General features: G+C 39.1%; 2 protein-coding genes across 2 annotated transcripts in view; one reads left to right on the forward strand and one right to left on the reverse strand.

The window, feature by feature from the left end:
- Nucleotides 1-424: 424 nt before the first annotated feature.
- LOC5504479 (mitochondrial carrier homolog 2) lies at nucleotides 425-16059 on the reverse strand. The gene is made up of 14 exons (XM_048722865.1): nucleotides 15887-16059; nucleotides 15588-15672; nucleotides 14285-14342; nucleotides 13670-13718; nucleotides 13238-13285; nucleotides 11870-11905; nucleotides 8257-8314; nucleotides 7336-7387; nucleotides 7114-7173; nucleotides 6856-6949; nucleotides 5941-5988; nucleotides 2094-2161; nucleotides 1310-1385; nucleotides 425-823 (listed from the first exon to the last, which is right to left on the reverse strand). The coding sequence occupies exons 1-14, from the start codon at nucleotides 16013-16015 to the stop codon at nucleotides 758-760; spliced, it is 927 nt and encodes a 308-aa protein (XP_048578822.1). The 5' UTR covers nucleotides 16016-16059; the 3' UTR covers nucleotides 425-757.
- Nucleotides 16060-21859: 5800 nt separating this feature from the next.
- LOC5504475 overlaps nucleotides 21860-27754 on the forward strand; it is a 28497-nt gene continuing 22602 nt past the window's right edge. Inside the window, exon 1 of the mRNA XM_048722339.1 lies at nucleotides 21860-22012. Within this exon, the coding sequence (XP_048578296.1) occupies nucleotides 21927-22012 (86 nt within the window). The 5' untranslated portion in view covers nucleotides 21860-21926. The remainder of the gene's footprint in view (nucleotides 22013-27754) is intronic.

The following is a 27754-nucleotide window of genomic DNA, read 5'->3' on the forward strand; positions in this document are numbered from 1 at the left end:
CATTTCTATACCTATGGGGCTCCGCGCTGGCTCCGCTACAATATAGTCATATAAATCGTGTCGGCGTTTGCTTGGATGTCCTATAATAGGGCATAGGTGTCTACGGAAACAGCGGCCAAAAAGCATCCTGGGAGATCAACAACAAAATGGCGGATTCGCCGAGCAACTTTCAACACGATCGGTAAATCTTTGATTATTTTACGGCTTCATTTCGTCCTCGCGTATTTCAAGTCAAAGAGAGGATTTCAATCGCCATTTTGCGGTGCGCGAGAATAAATTATTTCTAGTTTTGGGTCATTTTTGGCGTGTTTTCCTATTGTTTGATATATTTAGGAATTTTTTCGAGTGTCCGATAATAGGGCACTGTCCGAAAATAGGTACCACTACAATGCAGTAATGTATGGTGCATAAACAAAAGCCAGAATTCCAAAGCCACAAAAAGTAGCTATTTATTCCAAATTTTATTAAAATAAAATTCACAAGTATAAGTTCCTTGGTCCCCAAATCCAATAAAATAACAAATTATTAGCAATATTCAACTCACAGAATGTCACCGAAATACTACCATTTGAAGGGTGCGAAGTGGCTTTACACAAAACCTCACTATAGGTCCATTAGTGAGTTCCAGTCCATCGCGGCCAGAATCAAATCTGCGAAGAGCTGAGTAGACAGACGATGATTGGTCGGTTTCGGCGTCTAGACTTCAGTTGAGAGATTTGCCGAGTGGTGAGGTTACCCGGTACAGGCGACCGCGGAGTTATTTGATGGCTAGCTTGGTCTTGACGGTCCGCCTGAACAGGCTTGACCCACGCCATAGGTTGCCCTGAAACACATTTCACAGCAAAAGATGTTTGATACAGAAACCGCTAGAAAGGTGCCAATCCATTCCCAACAAAATTTACTTCACTCCCTACTTAGTCTCAATTCTGTTTTTTTCTCTTTTAACTAAAAGATACATACCCCACCTAACAAGAAATTTCCCCCCCAAAAAAACGAGCCCTGGAAGTTTCCAAAGCCCTCTTCACCACTACCAGCAATTCAGGAATTGATTACTGTTTGACGCATTCGCAGAACAAAGACATTGCTTAAACCGGAGAGCCCGTCTCTCCAAACACGCTGCATTAACCTATATAAGGGGACGTAAAATAACCGCAGGCCTGTGTTACCTTCTTCAATGACTTTCTTTACCCACTAACTCACACTCATGTTTGTAAACTGTGTGGAGCATCTCTATGTGAAGTGCAGGTCAGGTGAGTATGTCAACATAGTTGCGCTTCATACATATTCGCAAGGAATGCGCAGTAGTTACCGTTTTTCTCATGTGCTTGAAGCAATCCACCCAGTCGGCATAAACTGGCATAGCCGGGGGTTCACCTGCCGCAAGTCTAAACGGCGAATAGGAAAAATACAATGAGTGCAAACAGCGAATAGGGAAAAAACAATGAGTGTAAACGGCGATAGGAAAAAAATGAGTGTAAACGGCAAATAGGAAAAAACTAAGTGTAAACGGCGAATAGGAAAATACAAAAAGTGTAAACGGCGAATTGGAAAATCCAATGAGTCTAAACGGTGAATAGGAAAAAACAATGAGTGTAAACGGCGAATAGGAAAAAACAATGAGTGTAAACGGCGAATAGGAAAATACAATTAGTCTAAACGGCGAATAGAAAAAAAAAGAAAACAAATGAGTCTAAACGGAGAATGGGAAAGAAACAATGAGTTTACACTGCGTATGGGAAAAACAATGAATGCGTCTACACGGCGAAAAAGGAAAAAAAAAATAAGTCTACACGGCGAATCGGAAAAAAACAATGAGTCTAAACGGCGAATCTAAATTGTTGACTATGACTGATACTGGTAAAAATTCAACGTGGTGTTGATTAGGGCTGGTAGCGCTGGGAAATTCACGTTATATTTTGTTTAAATGTTTGTTTACAGCGCTAATAATTTTGTAAAAATACAGACGTTTCGAGGCTACTGCCTCTTCATCAGTGTCTAAAAAAACCTAGACTATGACTTACCCAACATTGTTGACTATGACTTACCCAACATTGTTGACTATGACTTACCCAACATTGTTGACTATGACTTACCCAACATTGTTGGAGATCATGTTGTTTGAAACTACCACAAAAGGGTACGTGAACATACTGGAGAGCCACTGAAACACAAAAGAGCAGTCGTGTAAATAGTAACTTACTTGAGATAGAGAAGTCGTGTAAACAGTAACTTACTTGAGATAGAGAAGTCGTGTAAACATTAACTTACTTGAGATAGAGCAGTCGTGTAAACAGTAACTTACTTAGATAGAGCAGTCGTGTAAACAGTAACTTACTTGAGATAGAGCGGTCGTGTAAATAGTAACTTACTTGAGATAGAGCAGTCGTGTAAACAGTAACTTACTTGAGATAGAGCAGTAGTGTAAACAGTAACTTACTTGAGATAGAGCAGTCGTGTAAACAGTAACTTACTTAAGATAGAGCAGTCGTGTAAACAGTAACTTACTTAAGATAGAGAAGTCGTGTAAACAGTAACTTACTTGAGATAGAGCAGTCGTGTAAACAGTAACTTACTTGAGATAGAGCAGTCGTGTAAACAGTAACTTACTTGAGATAGAGCAGTCGTGTAAACAGTAACTTACTTAAGATAGAGCAGTCGTGTAAACAGTAACTTACTTAAGATAGAGAAGTCGTGTAAACAGTAACTTACTTGAGATAGAGCAGTCGTGTAAACAGTAACTTACTTGAGATAGAGCAGTCGTGTAAACAGTAACTTACTTGAGATAGAGCAGTCGTGTAAACAGTAACTTACTTGAGATAGAGCAGTCGTGTAAATAGTAACTTACTTGAGATAGAGCAGTCGTGTAAACAGTAACTTACTTGAGATAGAGCAGTCGTTTAAACAGTAACTTACTTGAGATAGAGCAGTCGTGTAAACAGTAACTTACTTGAGATAGAGCGGTCGTGTAAATAGTAACTTACTTGAGATAGAGAAGTCGTGTAAACAGTAACTTACTTGAGATAGAGCAGTCGTGTAAATAGTAACTTACTTGAGATAGAGCAGTCGTGTAAATAGTAACTTACTTGAGATAGAGCAGTCGTGTAAACAGTAACTTACTTGAGATAGAGCAGTCGTGTAAACAGCAACTTACTTGAGATAGAAAAGTCGTGTAAACAGTAACTTACTTGAGATAGAGCAGTCGTGTAAACAGTAACTTACTTGAGATAGAGCAGTCTTGTAAATAGTAACTTACTTGAGATAGAGCGGTCGTGTAAACAGTAACTTACTTGAGATAGAGCAGTCGTGTAAACAGTAACTTACTTGAGATAAGGCAGTCGTGTAAACAGTAACTTACTTGAGATAGAGCAGTCGTGTAAATAGTAACTTACTTGAGATAGAGCAGTCGTGTAAATAGTAAACTTACTTGAGATAGAGCAGTCGTGTAAATAGTAACTTACTTGAGATAGAGCAGTCGTGTAAATAGTAACTTACTTGAGATAGAGCGGTCGTGTAAACAGTAACTTACTTGAGATAGAGCAGTCGTGTAAACAGTAACTTACTTGAGATAGAGATGTCGTGTAAAAAGTAACTTACTTGAGATAGAGCAGTCGTGTAAACATTAACTTACTTGAGATAGAGATGTCGTGTAAACAGTAACTTACTTGAGATAGAGCAGTCGTGTAAACAGTAACTTACTTGAGATAGAGCAGTCGTGTAAACAGTAACTTACTTGAGATAGAGATGTCGTGTAAACAGTAACTTACTTGAGATAGAGCAGTCGTGTAAACAGTAACTTATATGAGATAGAGATGTCGTGTAAACAGTAACTTACTTGAGATAGAGCAGTCGTGTAAACAGTAACTTACTTGAGATAGAGCAGTCGTGTAAATAGTAACTTACTTGAGATAGAGCAGTCGTGTAAACAGTAACTTACTTGAGATAGAAAAGTCGTGTAAACAGTAACTTACTTGAGATAGAGCAGTCGTGTAAACAGTAACTTACTTGAGATAGAGCAGTCTTGTAAATAGTAACTTACTTGAGATAGAGCGGTCGTGTAAACAGTAACTTACTTGAGATAGAGCAGTCGTGTAAACAGTAACTTACTTGAGATAAGGCATTCGTGTAAACAGTAACTTACTTGAGATAGAGCAGTCGTGTAAATAGTAACTTACTTGAGATAGAGCGGTCGTGTAAACAGTAACTTACTTGAGATAGAGCAGTCGTGTAAACAGTAACTTACTTGAGATAGAGCAGTCGTGTAAACAGTAACTTACTTGAGATAAGGCAGTCGTGTAAACAGTAAACTTACTTGAGATAGAGCAGTCGTGTAAATAGTAACTTACTTGAGATAGAGCAGTCGTGTAAATAGTAACTTACTTGAGATAGAGCGGTCGTGTAAACAGTAACTTACTTGAGATAGAGAAGTCGTGTAAACATTACTTACTTGAGATAGAGCAGTCCTGTAAATAGTAACTTACTTGAGATAGAGCGGTCGTGTAAACATTAACTTACTTGAGATAGAGATGTCGTGTAAACAGTAACTTACTTGAGATAGAGCAGTCGTGTAAACAGTAACTTACTTGAGATAGAGCAGTCGTGTAAATAGTAACTTACTTGAGATAGAGCAGTCGTGTAAATAGTAACTTACTTGAGATAGAGCGGTCGTGTAAACAGTAACTTACTTGAGATAGAGAAGTCGTGTAAACATTAACTTACTTGAGATAGAGGAGCCGTGTAAACAGTAACTTACTTGAGATAGAGCAGTCGTGTAAACATTAACTTACTTGAGATAGAGATGTCGTGTAAAAAGTAACTTACTTGAGATAGAGCAGTCGTGTAAACAGTAACTTACTTGAGATAGAGATGTCGTGTAAACAGTAACTTACTTGAGATAGAGATGTCGTGTAAACAGTAACTTACTTGAGATAGAGCAGTCGTGTAAACAGTAACTTATATGAGATAGAGATGTCGTGTAAACAGTAACTTACTTGAGATAGAGCAGTCGTGTAAACAGTAACTTACTTGAGATAGAAAAGCCGTGTAAACAGTAACTCACTTGAGATAGAGCAGTCGTGTAAACAGTAACTTACTTGAGATAGAGCAGTCGTGTAAACAGTAACTTACTTGAGATAGAGCGGTCGTGTAAATAGTAACTTACTTGAGATAGAAAAGTCATGTAAACAGTAACTTACTTGAGATAGAGCAACCGTGTAAACAGTAACTTACTTGAGATAGAAAAGTCGTGTAAACAGTAACTTACTTAAGATAGAGCAGTCGTGTAAACAGTAACTTACTTAAGATAGAGAAGTCGTGTAAACAGTAACTTACTTGAGATAGAGCAGTCGTGTAAACAGTAACTTACTTGAGATAGAGCAGTCGTGTAAACAGTAACTTACTTGAGATAGAGCAGTCGTGTAAACAGTAACTTACTTGAGATAGAAAAGTCGTGTAAACAGTAACTCACTTGAGATAGAGCAGTCGTGTAAACAGTAACTTACCTGAGATAGAGCAGTCGTGTAAACAGTAACTTACTTGAGATAGAGCAGTCGTGTAAACAGTAACTTACTTGAGATAGAGCAGTCGTGTAAACAGTAACTTACTTGAGATAGAGCAGTCTTGTAAACAGTAACTTACTTGAGATAGAGCGGTCGTGTAAATAGTAACTTACTAAAGATAGAGCAGTAGTGTAAACAGTAACTTACTTGAGATAGAGAAGTCGTGTAAATAGTAACTTACTTGAGATAGAGCAGTCGTGTAAACAGTAACTTACTTGAGATAGAGCAGTCGTGTAAACAGTAACTTACTTGAGATAGAGCAGTAGTGTAAACAGTAACTTACTTGAGATAGAGAAGTCGTGTAAATAGTAACTTACTTGAGATAGAGCAGTCGTGTAAACAGTAACTTACTTGAGATAGAGCAGTAGTGTAAACAGTAACTTACTTGAGATAGAGCAGTCGTGTAAACAGTAACTTCCTTCCTCTCAGCCATCTGAACAAACAACAATACGATTTATGTATACAACGGAAGAAAAAGTACCAAGGGGGTAGTGGATACATACATTGGTAGATACTAAATGTTAATAATATTTATGGGGATCACATGTCACGTTCAGGGGGTTTATTAGGTATTTGAAGATTAATAATTCAAAATAATATGCGCATGTTCATTCAAAATATGCACAAATAGGCGACTCATGTGACATTTCTGTTACCAAATTTGCACCCACTCAGGCTTTTGGTAGCAAAATAACAATAACGCCCCTTTTTAAGCGCTTATTGATCAGCATTTCCTGTCAGAAACGGCTTATTTTCATTGCAAGATTTTATGTGTTGCTCTCTGGTGACGGCTGTACTCATTTCTGTGTTCATATTTGGGGCAGCTTGCCACTCAAAAAGTCACATGATTTCTCAGTGCTTATAATTGCACTATCATACTTTCCACCTTCATACTACAATCCAAAACTCGATCACATATAAGGGTGGACGTTACCCAGGGATGCAGTCACAGTCTGAATTACAGGCTTAAATAATTATGGGTCTTTAATTAGACTGAAGTCTTAGGTTAACGAGTTAGTAGGTTAATGACCCTGCCTAATGAATACCCCCCTCCATCTTCCTCCCCATCATACACGTAAGGGGTTAAAAAGAGACCCAGCCAGCCATACATTTGTCATTATCTCCAAATAACCATCTAAAACATAATTTTTTTTATTCAGTAAATATAATTAAAAACATCGCAATAGTTTTCCCAAATCAGCGGATGGAATTGGATGCTTTTTCGTGCTTGGTATCTTGCTAAAGAATGACAAAATGCTAACTGGATTAGACTCTTTGAGACAGCTGTTGGATCACTTACCTCAGAATCCAGGAAAAATTTGTTGATGATAAAAACAACAGAGCGGTACATCCATAGAGATAGGACTTCACCAGCTATCCTCGGAACAAGCCCACTGAGGAATGCCAGGCCAAAACCATTAATACAACAGTTAATATAGGGGATTATGCCAGGCCAAAACAGTTAATACAACAGCCAATATAGGGGAGAATGCCAGGCCAAAATCATTAATACAACAGTCAATATAGAGAAGGCAATCAGAAACAAAGCATGACTTACGCAAAGAATCCTAATATCCCATGTTCATTATAGATCTCCTTGATGGAGGACGTCAAGCCTCTGTTATAGAGAAAGAAGGTTTTAAAATAGCTCTGTTATAGAGAAAGAAAGTTTTAAAATACCCCTGTTATAGAGGAAGGAAGGTTAAAAATACCCCTGTTATAAAAAAAGACCAAGGAAAGAGCAAGTGTCTAAATAACTACATTATAAAGTAGCACTTACGTATATATAGCTTCCTTGCCAACAAACTGGACAACCATTCGGACAGTTATAACTAAAAAGACAAATTATTATTTTAGACATTAACCCAGTAGATAAGGTACCAACAAAACTGTACCCATAAGCAGGCTCAGATTAACAGCATATATGTAGCTTCAAATGTCCTTAAATAACTGATCTCAGAGTAGGGGGTTACTGTATATCTAAGATATCACCCACCATTATAGTGGTATTGAACCAGCAGGTGAGGGCAGAGGAAAGGGAGTGGAGGCAGAGGGTGGAGGCAGAGGGTAGGAGGGAGAGGGTGGAGGCAGAGGGTAGGGGGGAGAGGGTGGAGGCAGAGGGTAGGGGGGAGGGGTTGGAGGCAGAGGGTAGGAGGCAGAGGGTAGGAGGGTGAGGGTGGAGGCAGAGGGTAGGAGGGAGAGGGTGGAGGCAGATGGTAGGAGGGAGAGGGTGGAGGCAGAGGGTAGGGGGGAGAGGGTGGAGGCAGAGGGTAGGAGGGAGAGGGTGGAGGCAGAGGGTAGGAGGGAGAGGGTGGAGGCAAAGGGTAGAAGACAGAGGGTGGAGGCAGAGGGTAGGAGGGAGAGGGTGGAGGCAAAGGGTAGCAGGGAGGGGTTGGAAGGGAATGGGTGTAGGCAAAGGGTAGCATATAGGGGGGTTGAGGCCGAGGGTAGCAGGGAGGTGTTGACAGGAGGGGTAGAGGCCGAGGGTAGGAGGGGTTGACAGGAAATGGATGTAGGCAGAGGGTAGCAGTTAGGGGGGTTGAGGCCGAGGGTAGAAGGGAGGGGTTGGCAGGAAATGGATGTAGGCAGAGAGTGGCAGTTAGATGGGGGGGGGGGGGGGTTGAGGCAGAGGGTAGAAGGGAGGGGTTGAAAGGGAATGGGTGTAGGCAGAGGGTATTCGATGAAGATGTAAATGTTATACCTTGAAACGGATGGGATAACACCACTGCAGCACACTTGGCTGCTGTTTGCTTGCAAGTCTGAAATGTAAATAAACTTTAGGATTAAAATAATATTTCTTAGTATCTAACAATATAATCCTTGACTATAGTACCTTCTATACCTAGTATAACTACAGTACCTACTATACCTGGTAAAACTACAGTACCTACTATACCCAGTATAACTACATTACCTACTATACCTAGTATAACTACGGTACCTACTATACCTAGTATAACTACAGTACCTACTGTACCTAGTATAACTACAGTACCTACTATACCCAGTATAACTACAGTACCTACTATACCTAGGATAACTACAGTACCTACTATACCTAGGATAACTACAGTACCTACTATATCTAGTATAACTACAGTACCTACTATACCAAGTATAACTACATTACCTACTATACCTAGTATAACTACAGTACCTACTATACCTAGTATAACCACAGTACCTACTATACCTAGTATAACCACAGTACCTACTATACCTAGTATAACTACAGTACCTACTATACCTAGTATAACTACGGTACCTACTATACCTAGGATAACTACAGTACCTACTATACCTAGTATAACTACAGTACCTACTATACCTGGTAAAACTACAGTACCTACTATACCTAGTATAACTACAGTACCTACTATACCTGGTAAAACTACAGTACCTTCTATACCTAGTATAACTACAGTACCTACTATACCTAGTATAACCACAGTACCTACTATACCTAGTATAACTACAGTACCTACTATACCTAGTATAACTACGGTACCTACTATACCTAGGATAACTACAGTACCTACTATACCTAGTATAACTACAGTACCTACTATACCTGGTAAAACTACAGTACCTTCTATACCTAGTATAACTACAGTACCTACTATACCTAGTATAACCACAGTACCTTCTATACCTAGTATAACTAAGGTACCTACTATACCTAGGATAACTACAGTACCTTCTATACCTAGTATAACTACAGTACCTACTATACCTAGTATAACTACAGTACCTACTATACCTGGTAAAACTACAGTACCTACTATACCTAGTATAACTACAGTACCTACTATACCTAGTATAACCACAGTACCTTCTATACCTAGTATAACTACAGTACCTACTGTACCTAGTATAACTACAGTACCTACTATACCTAATGTACCTAATATACCTACAGTACCTACTATACCTAGTATAACTACAGTACCTACTACACCCAGTATAACTACAGTACCTACTATACCTAGTATAACTACAGTACCTACTATACCTAGTATAATCCTTGACTATAGTACCTTCTATACCTAGTATAACTACAGTACCTACTATACCTGGTAAAACTACAGTACCTACTATACCCAGTATAACTACATTACCTACTATACCTAGTATAACTACGGTACCTACTATACCTAGTATAACTACAGTACCTACTATACCTAGTATAACTACAGTACCTACTATACCTAGTATAACCACAGTACCTTCTATACCTAGTATAACTACAGTACCTACTATACCTAGGATAACTACAGTACCTACTATACCAAGTATAACTACAGTACCTACTATACCTAGTATAACTACAGTACCTACTATACCTAGTATAACTACAGTACCTACTATACCTAGTATAACTACAGTACCTACTGTACCCAGTATAACTACAGTACCTACTATACCTAGTATAACTACAGTACCTACTACACCCAGTATAACTACAGTACCTACTATACCTGGTAAAACTACAGTACCTACTATACCCAGTATAACTACATTACCTACTATACCTAGTATAACTACGGTACCTACTATACCCAGTATAACTACATTACCTACTATACCTAGTATAACTACGGTACCTACTATACCTAGTATAACTACAGTACCTACTATACCTAGTATAACTACAGTACCTACTATACCTAGTATAACCACAGTACCTTCTATACCTAGTATAACTACAGTACCTACTATACCTAGGATAACTACAGTACCTACTATACCAAGTATAACTACAGTACCTACTATACCCAGTATAACTACAGTACCTACTATACCTAGTATAACTACAGTACCTACTACACCCAGTATAACTACAGTACCTACTATACCTAGTATAACTACAGTACCTACTACACCCAGTATAACTACAGTACCTACTATACCTAGTATAACTACAGTACCTACTATACCTAGTATAACTACAGTACCTACTATACCTAGTATAACTACAGTACCTACTATACCTAGTATAACTACAGTACCTACTATACCTAGTATAACTACAGTACCTACTATACCTAGTATAACTACAGTACCTACTATACCTAGTATAACTACAGTACCTACTACACCCAGTATAACTACAGTACCTACTATACCTAGTATAACTACAGTACCTACTATACCTAGTATAACTACAGTACCTACTATACCTAGTATAACTACAGTACCTACTATACCTAGTATAACTACAGTACCTACTATACCTAGTATAACTACAGTACCTACTATACCTAGTATAACTACAGTACCTACTATACCTAGTATAACTACAGTACCTACTGTACCCAGTATAACTACAGTACCTACTGTACCTAGTATAACTACAGTACCTACTACACCCAGTATAACTACAGTACCTACTATACCTAGTATAACTACAGTACCTACTGTACCCAGTATAACTACAGTACCTACTATACCTAGTATAACTACAGTACCTACTGTACCCAGTATAACTACAGTACCTACTGTACCTAGTATAACTACAGTACCTACTATACCTAGTATAACTACAGTACCTACTATACCTAGTATAACTACAGTACCTACTATACCAAGTATAACTACAGTACCTACTATACCAAGTATAACTACAGTACCTACTATACCTTGTATAACTACAGTACCTACTATACCTAGTATAACTACAGTACCTACTATACCTAGTATAACTACAGTACCTACTATACCTAGTATAACTACAGTACCTACTATACCTAGTATAACTACAGTACCTACTATACCTAGTATAACTACAGCACCTACTATACCTAGTATAACTACAGTACCTACTACACCCAGTATAACTACAGTACCTACTATACCTAGTATAACCACAGTACCTACTATACCTAGTATAACTACAGTACCTACTATACCCAGTATAACTACAGTACCTACTATACCTAGTATAACTACAGTACCTACTATACCTAGTATAACTACAGTACCTACTATACCCAGTATAACTACAGTACCTACTATACCCAGTATAACTACAGTACCTACTATACCTTGTATAACTACAGTACCTACTATACCTAGTATAACTACAGTACCTACTATACCTAGTATAACTATAGTACCTACTATACCTAGTATAACTACAGTACCTACTATACCTAGTATAACTACAGTACCTACTATACCTTGTATAACTACAGCACCTACTATACCTTGTAATACTACAGTACCTACTATACCTAGTATAACTACAGTACCTACTATACCTAGTATAACTACAGTACCTTCTATACCTAGTATAACTACAGTACCTACTGTACCTCGACAGTGAAGTCTTGGGTGTCTTGTGCAAAACTCTGTAAAACAATTTTCTGAGCATCAGACTAGCAGTATGCCTGTTGTAATGATTTGACTAAATCTAAATATTCCCCAAATAAAATAATAATAATAAAGATAAAAATAATAATGCCATTTTTATTTTGTGGTATATACTTTGATGAGTGGCCTGCCTATAATTGTACAGATACCAGTTGTACAGATACCAGTTGTACAGATACCAGTTGTACAGATACCAGTTGTATTGATATCTGTTGTACAGATACCAGTTGTACAGATACCAGTTGTATTGATACCAGTTGTATTGATACCAGTTGTATTGATACCAGTTGTACAGATACCAGTTGTACAGATACCAGTTGTATTGATACCAGTTGTAAAGATACCAGTTGTATTGATACCAGTTGTATTGATACCAGTTGTACAGATACCAGTTGTACAGATACCGGTTGTAAAGATACCGGTTGTACAGATACCAGTTGTACAGATACCAGTTGTACAGATACCAGTTGTACCGATACCAGTTGTACTGATACCAGTTGTATTGATACCGGTGGTATTGATACCAGTTGAATTGATGCCAGTTGTACAAATACCAGTTGAATTGATGCCAGTTGTACTGATATCAGTTGTATTGATACCAGTTGTATTGATACCAGTTGAATTGATACCAGTTGAATTGATACCAGTTGTATTGATACCAGTTGTACAGATACCAGTTGAATTTATACCAATAGTATTGATACCAGTTGAATTGATACCAGTTGTACAGATACCAGTTCTATTGATACCAGTTGTACAGATACCAGTTGAATTGATACCAGTTGTCCAGATACCAAATGTACAGATACCAGTTGTACAGATACCAGTTGTACCGATACCAGTTGTACTGATACCAGTTGTATTGATACCGGTGGTATTGATACCAGTTGAATTGATGCCAGTTGTACTGATATCAGTTGTATTGATACCAGTTGAATTGATACCAGTTGTATTGATACCAGTTGAATTAATACCAGTTGAATTGATACCAGTTGTATTGATACCAGTTGTACAGATACCAGTTGAATTTATACCAATAGTATTGATACCAGTTGTATTGATACTAGTTGTATAGATAGAAGTTGTAATGATACCAGTTGTACAGATACAAGTTGTATTGATATCTGTTGTACAGATACCAGTTGTATTGATACCAGTTGTACTGATACCAGTTGTATTGAAAGCAGTTGTATTGATATCAGTTGTATTGATACTAGTTGTACAGATAAAAGTTGTATTGATACCAGTTGTACAGATACCAGTTGAATTGATACCAGTTCAGCCTATGAAATGTGCCGTCACCAGCTCACCTTCTCTGTTTGCTCGGCATTATCACATCTCTCTCTGCTTTGTAAAGCCTGTGGAATAAGATCGATTATTCATAGTACAGTCAAACTGAAAAAGGTTATTGTCGAACCCCAAACTAATAATATAGATACAATAAAATACAATTATATAAATGCTTTTACTTCATATATTTCTCACTGTTTGTATTGTTATAATGTTTGATGTGAAGAACATTTCCAGGTCGTGAATTAACTGCAAAGGTTTCTTGTAAGGTGCCCCAAGGAATTCAACAATTGAAAGCAGCATGCTTTAGGACATCCTTAAAAGTACTTCAAAATCGGAAAAGCTCAGAGTATGTTTTAGTTTGTATGACATCTTGGAGTCCATTGTTATTTACATGATACAATAACATTTGCAAAAAAAAAAAACCAGTAAAAATCCTGTTTTTTACGCACCTCCAGGGCAAAATCATTGATCACACTTCCTGTTAGCTGACAAAGAATCCTGTGAAACAATCAGACAAAAGGCTCACACCTTGCAGTCCTTTAACAGGACGGCAAGTCAGAAATGTTGGAATTTTTTACTTCTGTTTTTGTCTTCTCTCCCAATACTTTTCAATACATATTCTCAAGACATTGCATCCAATCGGATCCAGAGCTGCTGTAGTTTTTCACTTTTCCATCCAATTTGTATATAGAACTTTGTATATATCCTCTAGTCCCAAGTGTTTCACATGCCACTGTTCTTATCAGATATCTGACCTCTGATAAGATCCCTGACCTCTGATAAGATCCCTGACCTTAGCTGGATTAGAGGGCCATGCCACTGCTCTTATTAAATACTGTTCTTATAAAATATAGTATGATTTAGATCCATGACACTAGGAAAAGAGCACTGATTCATGAAGAAGCCCATGTTCCGTACTGTGGACAGGAAGATATTTTAAGCAGGTCCTTTTCTTGACAAATGCCAGAAAATAGTCAATGTGTGAGTGGAATCACAATGCACAAGTTGGTGTCCTTTTCCCAGCTTTGAATAGGTTAAATACCCTAATATTGCAGCAGTTCTACCTTGGTACAACCCCTCTATAAAGTCCAAAGAAACCTTCTGCTGACCGGATATGTGACACTAAAAAGAGAATTATAATAAATGCGAATCAATGAATGTTTTCAATAAAACGTTTTTTTTCAGATTTGTTTAAAATAAATACAGAATTTAGGTTTGATTTGTTAGATTTTTGGTACAAAACAGATCATTATAGCATAATACTGTCAAACACATCAAATGGAAAATCACGTACAGTAAGGGATACAGTAATTCTACCAACAAATAACAGGCACTTTTCTGTGTCCAATTACAAGAGAATTGTCAGTATAGAAAAAGTAACAACTAGTTATTTTTTTGGGGAAAATGCATGTCTTTTGTCTATGGCTATCATAGCACTACTATATTGCACAGATCTGGGGGCTTAGAGAACGTCATAAAGGCAACACAATTTACATATTTAATCACCCAATTAGTAATGGGATTCTAGGTTTTTGTCCTATGCAGGCCTTAACTTTCAGAGTAGGCGGTGGAGATTGATAAGTAGGAGGTGGAAGTTATTTTATCTTTTTAGCTCAAATAAAACTAAAGTCGAATTTAAAAAAAAAGTAGCCAGCGTAGCCCATGGAAAATAGCCGGCGCTTCCGCCGGCCGCCGGGGCCTAATGTAACCCCTGCTTTGTGGTAGGAAATTTGCAGTGTTCAAATATTGCCTTTTCTTTGTTGATGAATTGCCCAAGAAAAAGTTAATACAATAATAGATTTAAATAAAGAACTACATCTTTTTGTCATAGGGGTCTTTTGCTTGAATGCAATTCTCAATATTCTGCTAACTCCAACCAATGTTTTCCAACTGCCAAACAGCTTTCTTGCTACTGTCATTCAAACTAACAGAATAGGCAACTTGCTCTACTAAGAAGTCATATGACTTTTTGAGTGGCAACAAAATAAACACAGGAATGGTCAACACACCAGAGAGCAATGAAAAATTAAAATCATTCAATGAAAATAATCCCTTTCTGATAAAAGTCTGGTCTGATACCCAAAAAATCCCATGTGTCCTTAGAGTAAGTCACCTATTGCATTATTGCTATTTGATTGGTCAGAGCCAATGATCCATTTGAATGATTTTGAATGATGGAAGCCAGAAAACCTTATAAGCCTCTGTCTTCGGCTTTTCCTTTATTGTATTTACATTTAAAATATTCAATAAAAGATTGATTGATTGAAAACGATCTAATCATAAGTAAGAGTTTACAGAGCATTGATAACAGTGAGTGAAGAAAAGGTGGAACAGAGTAATCCGCTCAAGATACTGCCAATAACTCACGGTACTGGAAGAGGCCTGGCAGTCTATAGACTTGCGATCCAAACACTGTCGTCGTCAGCTTTGCAGGCAAAGGCTCGTGACCAACCTTGGAAGAATGTAAAAATAACAGGCTCGTTTGGGGTGGAATAATAGCGGGCTGCCGAAAAGCTACAAACATGTTACTAAATCAGGCCCGTAGCCTGTCACAAAACTAGGATTTTCTACGAGTTTAATTCATAATTTTTAAGAAACCATCGGCATATCTCGTTGAGGAAACTCGATGGTGATTCCAGTGAGATTTAACCCGAAATTCAGCTTACCTGAATCAATACTTTTACGACGTTTAAAGGATTTGTTACAGCTGTCATAGAACATGATAAAAGCAGCGATAAAGCCTTGTCATTCTCGCCTTTTTTCGAGAAATTCCCAGGTGTCTTGAAAGCCGCCATTTTGAAAAAGCAACAGGAAGTAGCTCGAACAGGCCTCGCTCGAGTCGATAGGGTTGATGGGGTGATTCTGGGTACCCTGTGTGTGTCAAGGGCGTTAGGATGGCTACCATTGCTCTTAGTAATGGCTAGCTGTCTCAGCAGTCCAAAGATCCTTATTAGCGACCGAAGAAAGAGTATGAAATACAGTGGGTTTTAAACGGAAAAAATCGAAAGTCCCGCGAAATAAAGAAAGAAGGCGTCCATCGGCCAATTGCCGTTGTGGGTTTTACGGTTAGACCATGTTGTTGAGATAATCGCCAAATCGCACTTTATTTATTTCTATTTATTTTATGCGTTTCAAATGATATCAAAACAACGGTTCCCAAAACAACGTCTTTTTTGTTCGCTAATTTGATAACCTGTACACAATAAAAGACGATGCGCCCGTGCATTACGATGCCACGCGCCGACAAAGCAAGCCACCAAGGGACTCAGAGCGCGCAAATAAACATGAATTATTTACATCTTATATCTCAGCGAGCTGTGCGTGGCGTAACCGTATTATCAAACATATTCCCCATGGATATTGTCCATCGTTTGTACTACCTTATATGGGCATTGGTGCCCATATTTAGAAGAGCTAAACTTTTTTCGCTCCCTGATCTCCAGAAAACATGGTGAAAAATGCTGATCCCTGTCAATTTGAGAATCGCGGCGAGAAAAAAATTTATCGCTTGGTCAGATCTTTATCTCGCTAATCTTGAAATGCCCTAAGACCCAGGCCTCCAAGAGATTGACCGAGCAGGTTTGAAGGTCACCCAAATATTGATATGTACAGGCCTGGGATCCTGGTTATTGTCCTCCCCATTAATGCGCGGGTTTGGATGCCTTGCAAGAGTGTTGTACAGCATATTCGCCGGAAATATCGGTGCTTGGGGCCTTCGGCTTCTCTACAGCCTTCCGTGAAAGCCTTGTGATGCCATACCGATTGGGTTATTCGTATGTATGGTTTCCTTTTTGTTCTTCAGGCCGGGTTCGATCTCAGGTAGATGGTTTTTTTTTTCAATTCTTTTTCCCTTATCTTTTAACCCATGGAAATAGACCTGGAAATGTTTTGTTTGGCATTTAGTCACGAATGGGGTAAGGGCATGTAGTAAAGGGAAATGGAAATTTTTCATCTGCATACCTTTCCTCCAACACATCCTCTGTACAGTCGTAAGATATCTTTTGATTGGCGTACATTTTTAATAAAAAAATAATGACTTGAACCTAAACTTCGCTAAATAAAATCATCTGCAAACACACTTTTCCCTTCTTTGCTAATAAAGACTGAGAAAATGTTGGCGAAATTGAGATATAGAATGGCGAAGGAATTGCCAGTAATCAGGTAATAGGGCCATCCCTTTCAAATGAGGTAAATAAAGGAATTTTTAAAATTAACAACTTTTCAAACAGGCTATATGCTCCTACTTTTTTTTGTTATGGGAAATAAGTAGCAGCAGGGTGGTGAAGAGGGATGGATCACGTTTCACGGACCCGAAAAATGGCTTTTTCACGTTTCACGGCCCAAAAATGACCTTTTGGCATCTCACGTTTTCGGATACCCGAATATCGAGTTCTAAACTCGCAAAAACCGTAGGACCGCGTTCAAAATCCGAAATTATTTTATTCACTGCATACGACAAAAAAGATCTTTCTATTTTGGGAAGGTCACACGATTCTCCGTTCAACAAACACACTCAAAACTTGAGCTAAAACTCGATTCACGGAGACTTGGGACTTCCAAATCACGTTTGACGGAAATAGTTAAATTATGTTTCACGGACGTCGAAATGTACGATTTCACGTTTCTCGACAGTGACTGAAATGGCCAAATCCCGTTTCACGAAAAAACCCTTTACCGCCCTGACGTAGGGGTCTATATTCTATTAAGTGTAGCATTGCATTACAACAACAAAATAGAGCGTGTCAAAGAAGACCAAACGTTTTAAATTGTTTATACAGCTGACATCTTAAAAAGGCTGTCCACCTAAAAGCACTTCCAATGTGAGAAATGTCACGCGACTAGTGAGAGATTATACTGCATGTGGGAATCAACGCATTTTGCAAACAGTCTACTGTCAAGCCACGGGCTATAGGATAATTTGACTTAGAAAAGAGGTCTTATGTCTTGTTAGTGTTGAATAAAGCACGTATTCCTACTTCGACTGGATTTGCCTTGTTTTCGCTCCTCACTCTACAGCGATCTCTGTCCCGTGGTCACTTGGTCAAGCCTAGTTTAAATGCTGTTCTTTTCATAATGAAGATGAAACAATCGAATTCGTTCATTGTATTCGCATTTGGAAATGTAGATAAATGAACGGCGTCTACGTGTCTACACGAGCACATTTCCATTGACAATCGACATTCATTCTGTAGACAGGTCAGTATTTTTTTTTTGGTCAGCGGCTCATTATTCGCCCATCTTCACCAGCAAGGCTGCTTTCAAAAGAAAAACAGACAAGCTAGCATTTTTTAATGGACATTTCCCATATCCAGGCGAACACTGCCATTCATTTGTGTCTATTGAAAGTTTCTTCGTGGATTGGACTGGTAATTTAGAGCGAATGGCCTGTTAATTAAATAGGCGGATTCTCATAGATCCTTCAATCTTTTGTCGGTTGATGTTTTCGTCGGCCCCCTTAAACGTAAACTGGTACAATTGCCCATATTTCATTAGATCAAACGTGTTTTTCTCTCATATGGTGGGACATGCTTGAATAAGTTCACTCAGGCTTTTGAATCAAAGCAGAGCTTGGCAATGCCCTTGGCTTATTCTGTAATAACCATGCCACCCCCTGCTGTCACAAGCCATCCCCTGCTGTCACAAGCCATCTCGCGCCACAACAATCACGCGATACGTCGCCAGTTTCTGCCGCCAACCAATCAGAGCAAGTTTCGTGAGTTACCCCCCTGTGGTTGGCTTGTCTCATCCAGCAGTTTCGCGCTGTTGTGCACAGCATCAGTTAATTGGTGACGAAATGCATGACGGATGTTTTTTTTTGTCTGTCTTTCTCGATCGTTCGTGCGTGACTGAAATCCTAATACTAGGTAATGATTTAATGGTGTAATTGATGAGCCGCCAAGAGATAAGACCCTCACGCGATCTCTTGGAGCGGTTAGTGTTAACCACTTTGTGTTGGTCGCGTTCTGCTTTTTCCGTCATTTCTCTCAAATCTGTAGCTGCCTAAGGGAAAAGGCCGAATTCCATGTCACACGAAGCAAATTATCCCGCAACTTGCAACGTATTTTCGTTTTGCGTTGCAAGTTGCAAAAAAAAAAAAAAAAAAAAAAAAAAAAAAGCAGAATTGTTTTCTAGTTTCCGTGGTATGCGGGGAAACTCGCATTTTTCTTTTGTCGCCGTTGCATTGCAAGTTGCAGGAAAAGTTGCCCCGAAGCTTGCGGGCCATTACTATACAGCGTTTTCAGAGAAAATTTAGAAAACATGGCGGACTATAGTTCCACACATTCGAAGATGACTTTTGTATAGTTCACACATCCAAGGTTCAACACGGTCACTTCCATTCAAGGAAAGCAAGTGATTCCTTTGAATTACCTATAGCTCAATGCCATTTTCAAGAGGGCTTTGGAAACTTAAGACATCGAATTAAAAGAGGCATTAAGCCCTGCGCAAACTGCGCCAGCACCTGCCAGCATTGCTGGCGAATTCTTGCTCGACTGACCACAAGACAAAGGAAATGTCAGAAAGTCCATTTCCCATTTTGACATTTCCTTGTCCTATTTTCAGTCTGGCGAAAATTCGCCTGTAATGCTGGCAGGTGCTGGCGCAGTTTGCATGGGGCTTAAGACATTGATTGTGACCATCTATGGTCACAACTAAGTTTTATTAGTACGAGAGTCTCAACATTTTTTCCATGCACTTTACAAATAAAAGACAACAAACAAAGTATTTTGTTTTAAAAGGAGAAATGAAGCTTTCGTTCAGTCGGATTTCCAGTGTGGACACTTGGCAGCTTTTGAATGGTGATATCCCTGTGGTTATAGCGTACACTTCTCCGCCGTCATCTTATTCTTTTATTCTAGAATCACGCAATCAAAACATCGCTGGCAACATACTTCTAGCTAGAAACCCACGCTACTAACATACTATCAAGATTGACAAAATTTTTATCTTCAAATTGGCACCTAGATCCATGTTTCAAACTTGCCATTTTCTTCGATTTTCTATCTACTAGTGTTAAGTGCATCTTTGGAATTCGAAACAAACACATACGCACGCGGACAGATTTGATATTTCATTCTGTAACAACTTGCCGCGTTTTAAGGCTACCGCTGACTTTGCAGGTGTATGTTTGCGATTTGCTTCGAGGTCATCAATCACAACAATCAATGCCTCCTTTACACGTCCGCGCGCCTCCTTCGACTCAGTCGTTATGTGTTACAGAGATTCTAGCAACAATGAACAACAAAAACATAGAAAAATTCCGCTTAATAATGAAATGACGAATTGGATCTTGTTTTCCCGAACGATTTTGTTCCCCTACCGTCTTCGCAGACTTTTTTTACACCATATCTAAGCCCCTCAAAATCCCGTTCCCGGTTAGCCAAATCTAATTTCCCTGCCCTTTAGTCACGATAACCGCATATTCGCTTGGCTGTATGTTTAAAGCATTATAGTAAAGCTAATTTCATAACGTCAATCCTCGAAATTGTGTTTTCGGTTGGTGTTATTCACTATAGGAAACTACACGTGACATTTTGGTGGCAAATTCGCACACGCCCCGGCGGAGAATACCAGCAACACAAGCAACAGCAATTCCTAAACAACCAGAAAGTCTCTATGTCAAAAAAGGCTAGCTTTTATTGTTTTTTTTTTCGTCGCTCTCATGTCTCTTTGTTTATTTTGCCGTCACCCAAAAAGTGACGTGATTTCTCAGTGTAAAGTTGCCTAATCAACCGTGAACACATGTGTAATCATTATATTACGAGGTTATTTACAAATGACTACTTCTCGCTCGCGTGAAGAACCCCGTAAATCTGACGGCCTTTACGGGGATTTGCCGCCATGTTTGTTTAAAGAGGTGACAGTTTTAAAGAACCGGTGGCCATATTGAACCCTTGACCTTGACATGTGTGTTTTACAACCTTTCAGCTCACATAGCCCTGACTATCACTCAATAAACTCTTTAATAGTTTCGACTGTTGTCTTATTTTTGTATTAAGCGCTCTCTTCACGAGATAATGGCGGTGTTTTTATTGAAAATGCTTTTGTGCGGCTTTGTACGTGTATAAGTACTATGGTGGCTATAAATACTTGTTGTCGCGCTTATTTCCGGAGGTAAAGTCACGCACAGCGTACAAAAAGGCGGATATTATAAGAGATACTCTGACCTTTGGCAAAAATGGCCTATCCTAACCTAAACTAAAAAAAAATAAAAATAAAAAACAAACATTATTTTTTCAAATGTTGATGCGTGGAGATTTTCAAACACAAAATCACGTGTATTTAAAATACCAGCTTAAAAAACAGTCTTTGACCCGTAAAAGGACTTTTAAGTGCATTCAATCAATTTGGATTAACAAAGGACTCTTGGAGTTTCAGCCCTTATCACTTTTCGGGAAAATCGTGCGTTTGTTTCGGGATGCAAAAAATAGTGTCGGTAAATCAAAAAGTTCCTTTTCTGTATTTTTTTTCCCCGCTGAGAAATATCCACTAGTACTAAGGCGCATAAATTTGGATATCCCGTAGTTTGCAATAAAATTCTTCATTGTTAGAAATCGTGAATCATTCGGTCCTATTTTTATCACGTCGCACGTGGTCTGTGGAAATTATTCAGCCCTGAAAGTCACGCCAAGTGCCGAGCGGGTTAGAATTGTCAACATACTGCTGAGCGAACGGTGATAGAGAGACGTCCCAAGAAAAAAAAACTAAATGCTACCAAGAGCAAGCAAGCTTAAATCGCCAACAATGGTTCGAAAAGAAGCAAGAAAGGCGAGCCATGACAAGGCAAGATTACGGTATGTTCGCTTGTTATTTATTTTTTGTTGCTTGAATTATTAGCAAGATAAAAGGCAGACGAACGTGTGGTCGTAGAATAACCTACAAGGAAGTAGAAATTTGGCGTGAATAATGTCATTATTATATTTCACGGTAAACTTCGCGTTCAAATCTCTATATTTATATTTGATTTTCGTTCGTGTTATATGCGTTGGTCGGAGAATTGTTGGTCGCTTAAAAGGTGTACTTGGGAAATATCGCGTGAGCTTCTACAGTGACGTGAGGTCAGGAACAAATGCCTTTTTAATCTGGGCACCCTTAAATCTTGGAATTTTGTTTAGCTTTCTTTGAGAGATTTTACTGAAATATTGAGATATGTTAGTGTATAGATCCAAATGAACATATCGTTTATCTCGATTTAAGCATTTGTGTTCATTTTATCTCGTGATTTCTCCGGGCAGTCGTGAGAAGAAAATCACGCGATCGAAAGGATCGGCAGCAAACGCGATATTTGAATAAAAAAATTGTAAACATTTGTTATTTTGAAGGAGAAAGCTTCGCGTTGAGTTTAAGAATTCTTAAAATCCTAGTTGGAGGCCAAATGCGGTTGTTTTGAAATCGTCTTTGAAGATACCGCCAGCTCAGTTAGACGAGTGACATATCGCTCTACCCCAACCCCACCTCACACGGGATGACTATACAATACTTTCGCCGTTCAAATCATTGCCGCGATAAGAAAGGAAACAACCTAGTATTTTACCCCCAAAAATTATATGCATATTAATATCTTATGAGACCAGCATCCCAATATCAGGTTTATCTAGTCTTGTTAAAAAAAAACATATTATCTATCTTTATCAGGTTTGCTACACATTCTTTCCGACCACCCACATTCTTATTATCAATTTTCGTTTTCTTTTCCCTCTTCAATCTCAATTCGACATCTTTTTCCTCCTCAACCTGGGTTATTCCATATGTTATATTTTGTTATTCTACGGTTTTCTTTGAAGCGATTGAGACGGCATTTGCAAAGGCCCCCTTCTTCTCATTCACGCCGAGAAAATTGATTGGTTGGAAGTCTGCAGTTCACCGATGAATATTCAGTCCACACTACACAATTTTGAGAAATACTAACGAAGCGTTTCCATGTGAAAAAAAATATTTTGTGATCCTTCATCAGGTTTATTTAGACTTCACAACGAATTTATGGCATGTACCAAAGACAAGAATCGTCATATATACTCAAATAAGTCATCTTTCAGATTCATCATTAATTTGACACAGTAAAGCACTTCACGCGAAGACGCTGAGAAAAAAAACAAGAATCAGTAACGCAAAAAAGATTAGATTTAAAAGCCTAAACTCCTTTGAAAGCGTCTGTCTTTCGACTGTGAGATCTTTTTACTGAAGAAGTAACATTGCTTGAACGAGTGTATGAAATCTGTTTGATTTGATGATACCCCAAAAGACACCGGCTATCTTGTTGTCGACAGATACTAATTTCAAGTGTATTTTCTTGACTTTTGTAAGATCCATCTCACATTAGAAGCCATTTGGACTACACTTGTTCCTTATTGATAATAATTAAAATATATATCTCAAGCCATATTGCCATAAGAGCATACACACCCGAATAGTTTATCAACCAATGGAGCCGCATAGAATGTTGAGAAGATTTAAGGATACCATCTACTAACAGCTATCTATTACACCCATACGAATGTGTCCGTTTGTTTTTTTGCAAAAATGCTTATTGCAGTTCAAATTTATTAAATGACCTGTTCTCAATCAAGTAGATTTCCCAGATCTATTTTAAGATCTTCGTCATAATGAAGTTTTCCTGTATTGTTAATAGATACTTAACATTGTTTCTTTTTTTTTGCAATTGCCATATATCACGCGAACTATTATTTGGAAATACCCTCGCATAGAAATGACACGTTGGGAATTTAATAGACAGCACAAAACGGAAACAAACCTTACATCATATCCTGAATGGAACAACTTGCCTCCTCTGAGTTGACTACATTTTTTTTTACAAGGAACCTTTTTTTATAAGAACATCCAGCCTCACAAGGAAATACGAAAACATGTCGAGGCTCTGAAGCAAAATATTGTTTTGTTAGTGTGATCTTGTGATGCTTTCTAAAATGCGAAATCAAATGCGTAATTCTTTTCGTAAGCTCATTGGGTATTATAGCCTTAAAATGCTAAATAAATGAGAACGGCTCAGCTTCAACTGGAAGTTAAACGTTCTTTTATACAAATGAGTTTGAAGAAATACTTTCCCGTCATCTATGTAATGCGCGGGTCAAGGTCTGGATTGTGTGATTGTAAATTCTCAACTCATTATTTCCTTTCGCTTTATTTGAAACCGGAAAACCTTGAAACATTCACACCGCTCTAGTCATAACAATCGCGATAAAAAAAGAGATATGACGAGATGAATTGGAAGTTTTTTTCTGTATCCTGTATTTTCTGGTGTGAAGAGTATTTTTACCCTATGCTATTAAACGTGGACTTTAAAAGCACACCAGCAAACACACATTGGCATCAGTCGGGCCAAGACGGGACGCTAGCACAGTCTATTACCCGTGCAGTTCGGCAACCATGGACAGCTGTTTCGTCCTTATTAGGACTCGTCAGCATGGCATAGCCGGTTTGCCTCAGTTAAACTTCATCGGCAAAATAAACTGCAGGGCAACTTCGACTCGAACGAAGTGCTTTAAACCACAGCTTAGATCCATGTGGGATCTAGAGCTGCGACCGGGCTAGCGTGATGCCAATTGTGCGGATCACGCATGCGACCTTTGCTAGTCTAAAACTCCGTCGGATAGCCAAACTATCCTTGCGAGTATGTATACATAAATGTGAACTTTAGAAGCACACTAGCATACACACATTGGCACCAGTCGGGCCAAGACGGGACGCTAGCACAGTCTATTACCCATGCAGTTCGGCAACCATGGACAGCTGTTTCGTCCTTATTAGGACTCGTCAGCATGGCATAGCCGGTTTGCCTCAGTTAAACTTCATCGGCAAAAAATCTGCAGGGCGACTTCGACTCGAACGAAGTGCTTTAAACCACAGCTTAGATCCATGTGGGATCTAGAGCTGCGACTGGGCTAGCGTGATGCCAATTGTGCGGATCACGCATGCGACCGTTGCATGATAGTGTGCTTTTAAAGTCCCATCTATGTATTCATACTCGCAAGGATAGTTTGGCTATCCGACGGAGTTTTAGACTAAAAAAGGTCGCGCGATCCTCACAATTGGCATCACGCTAGCCCAGTCGCAGCCGAACTGCACGGGTAATAGACTGTGCTAGCGTCCCGTCTTGGCCTGGGCTTTTTTGAGCTGTCTATGACTGGTGGGGGGAAGGGGGGTGGTTAAAGCCCTCCCCCCCCCTCTGTATTTCATGAACCGCTTAGGCTATGATCGTCTGAGAAACAGAACCAAAATATGAAAAATCCACTACTTTTGAGATTTTGGGAAACCTATGTGTGAAAAAACGGTTGCCATGGTAACATGGAGCGTCTTCTCGATATATTAATGAAATGGAAACGTCCGCACATAGATTTTAGGAAATTAACCAAGTTATAGCCTCTTAGCTGCAATGGTACAGAAGTTATAGCAATTTTCCAGGCTAAGTGTGTGAGTGTGTGTACGTCCTAGTGCGCAGCTAAATGTGTATGTGTACGTCCTTGTGTGTAGCTAAGTGTGTGAGCATGTGTACGTCATTTGTGCATAGCTAAATGTGTGAGTATGTGTACGTCCTTGTGCGCAGCTAAATGTGCGTGTATGTGTACGTCCTTGTGCGTAGCTAAATGTGTGAGTATGTGTACGTCCTTGTGTGCAGCTAAATGTGTATGCGTACGTCCTTGTACTTACTTATCCCCATCTTCCCTAGTGGAAAATAGGGCCGCGACACGATGACGCCACTCTTGGCGGTCCTTTGCAACTTTTAGTGCCTCGCCCCAAGTCAATCCCATCTCTAGCAGCTCAGCCTGGATTGTTCTTCGCCAAGTTGTTTTAGGCCGGCCAGGCTTACGTTTCCCGATAGGAGTCCATAAGGCTGATGTCTTTGGGATACGTTCCTACCCCATCCTGAGTACATGACCCAGCCACTTTAGCCGGCGGCGTTTTATCTCTTGGTACGTCCTTGTGCGCAGCTAAATGTGTGCGTGTGTGTACGTCCTTGTGCGTAGCAAAATGTACGTCCTTGTGCGCAGCTCAATGTGTGAGTGTATACATCCTTGTGCGTAGCTAAATGTGTGAGTATGTGTACGTCCTTGTGCGCAGATAAATGTGTGAGTATGTGTACGTCCTTGTGCGCATCTAAATGTGTGAGTGTATACATCCTTGTGGGTAGCTAAATGTGTGAGTATGTGTACGTCCCTGTGCGCAGCTAAATGTGTGAATATGTGCACGTCCTTGTGCGTAGCTGAATGTGTGAGTATGTGTACGTCCTTGTGCGCAGCAAAATGTGTGAGTGTGTGTACGTCCTTGTGCGTAGCTAAATGTGTAAGTATGTGTACGTCCTTGTGCGTAGCTGAATGTATGTGTGTTTACGTCCTTGTGCGTAGCTAAATGTGTGTGTATTTGTACGTCCTTGTGCGTAGCTAAGTGTGTGATGTTTACGTCCTTGTGCGTAGCTAAATGTGTGAGTGTGTGTACGTCCTTATCCCTGAAAAGCCTCTTGGGTGACCGTTATTTAGATCGTCGCCGTTACTCTAACTACCATCTTTACTTGCGTGACCATCGTTACTTGCGCGACTGTTGTTACTTGCGTGACCGTTATTACTTGCGTGACCGTCATCGCTTATGTTTCTGGCTTGACCGTCTTGTTGATGCCCGTGACTCGATCCAGGAACATGTCACGAGTTTCCGTTCTACGTTTGTTGTCACGCGGCCTTTTCTTAACCATAACAAACCAAAGACAGTTTTGCTTGGACAATTGATATATTTCATATCCCCGAGATTTATAGATTTATTAGTGAACTAGAAACACGACGATTGAGATTATTTTAGTTCGTTTCCTGCCCTGTGAATACTCCTTACCACACGGCACGCGTATTCGAAGTCCATCCATCCAGCTTTTTGCCAGGGTACTATTTTAAGTGTAAAAAAAAAAAAAATAGAAGTGCGCTTTACGGGTTAGATAGAAAATGCGGGGTACGGGGTATGGAAAATGCGGGGTATGGGAAGTGCGGGGTATGTCATTGCTAACATTAGCTATTTGATGTTATTTGATGTAAGTGTGGTACGACAGTAAATATACAGAGAAAAATATACTGTATCAAACAAATTACCCAGATAGTCGAGCTCTTTATGACCTTTAACCAGAGTAATAAATGTCTGAAGTGTACGTAAATATACTGTAAATATACCCCGCCATTTCCATACCCTGCACCCCGCATTTTCCATCTAAGTAACCCGTTTTACCTAGTGACCGAGGCATAAGCTCATTTCATGTACACATCATCCACATAAGTTATGTCAATGTTAATCCCAGAGATTTTGTGTTATATTTATCTAAGTGGTAAACTTTTAGAATTAAGATAAACTGTTAGTATACACCAGGAATCAGATGTTGTCAAAGAGTCTGTTTGGTAACGTCCTATGTTTAATTATGTATGGTGTCCATGCGCAGGGAAATGACACCATTTCTAATAAAAACACCGTGATCAAACGCATCTTTCAAAAAGTGTTTCAGGGAAGCAAGATTTGATAACATAAGCTGACAAAAGTACAATCAAAAT

This window comes from Nematostella vectensis, chromosome 15 (assembly GCF_932526225.1).
Source record: "Nematostella vectensis chromosome 15, jaNemVect1.1, whole genome shotgun sequence".
Classification (NCBI taxonomy): Eukaryota; Metazoa; Cnidaria; class Anthozoa; order Actiniaria; family Edwardsiidae; genus Nematostella; species Nematostella vectensis.

What these genes read in the sequence shown, in the direction of transcription:
- LOC5504479 (XM_048722865.1), bottom strand. Translation starts at nt 16,015, where the DNA reads ATGGCGGCTTTCAAGACACCTGGGAATTTCTCGAAAAAAGGCGAGAAT. An exon ending in TATAGAGGGGTTGTACCAAG is followed by an intron (nt 13,719 to 14,284) that starts GTAGAACTGCTG and finishes ATTGTTTCACAG; the next exon opens with GATTCTTTGTCAGCTAACAG. An exon ending in ACACGACTGCTCTATCTCAA is followed by an intron (nt 2,162 to 5,940) that starts GTAAGTTACTGT and finishes TTTGTGTTTCAG; the next exon opens with TGGCTCTCCAGTATGTTCAC.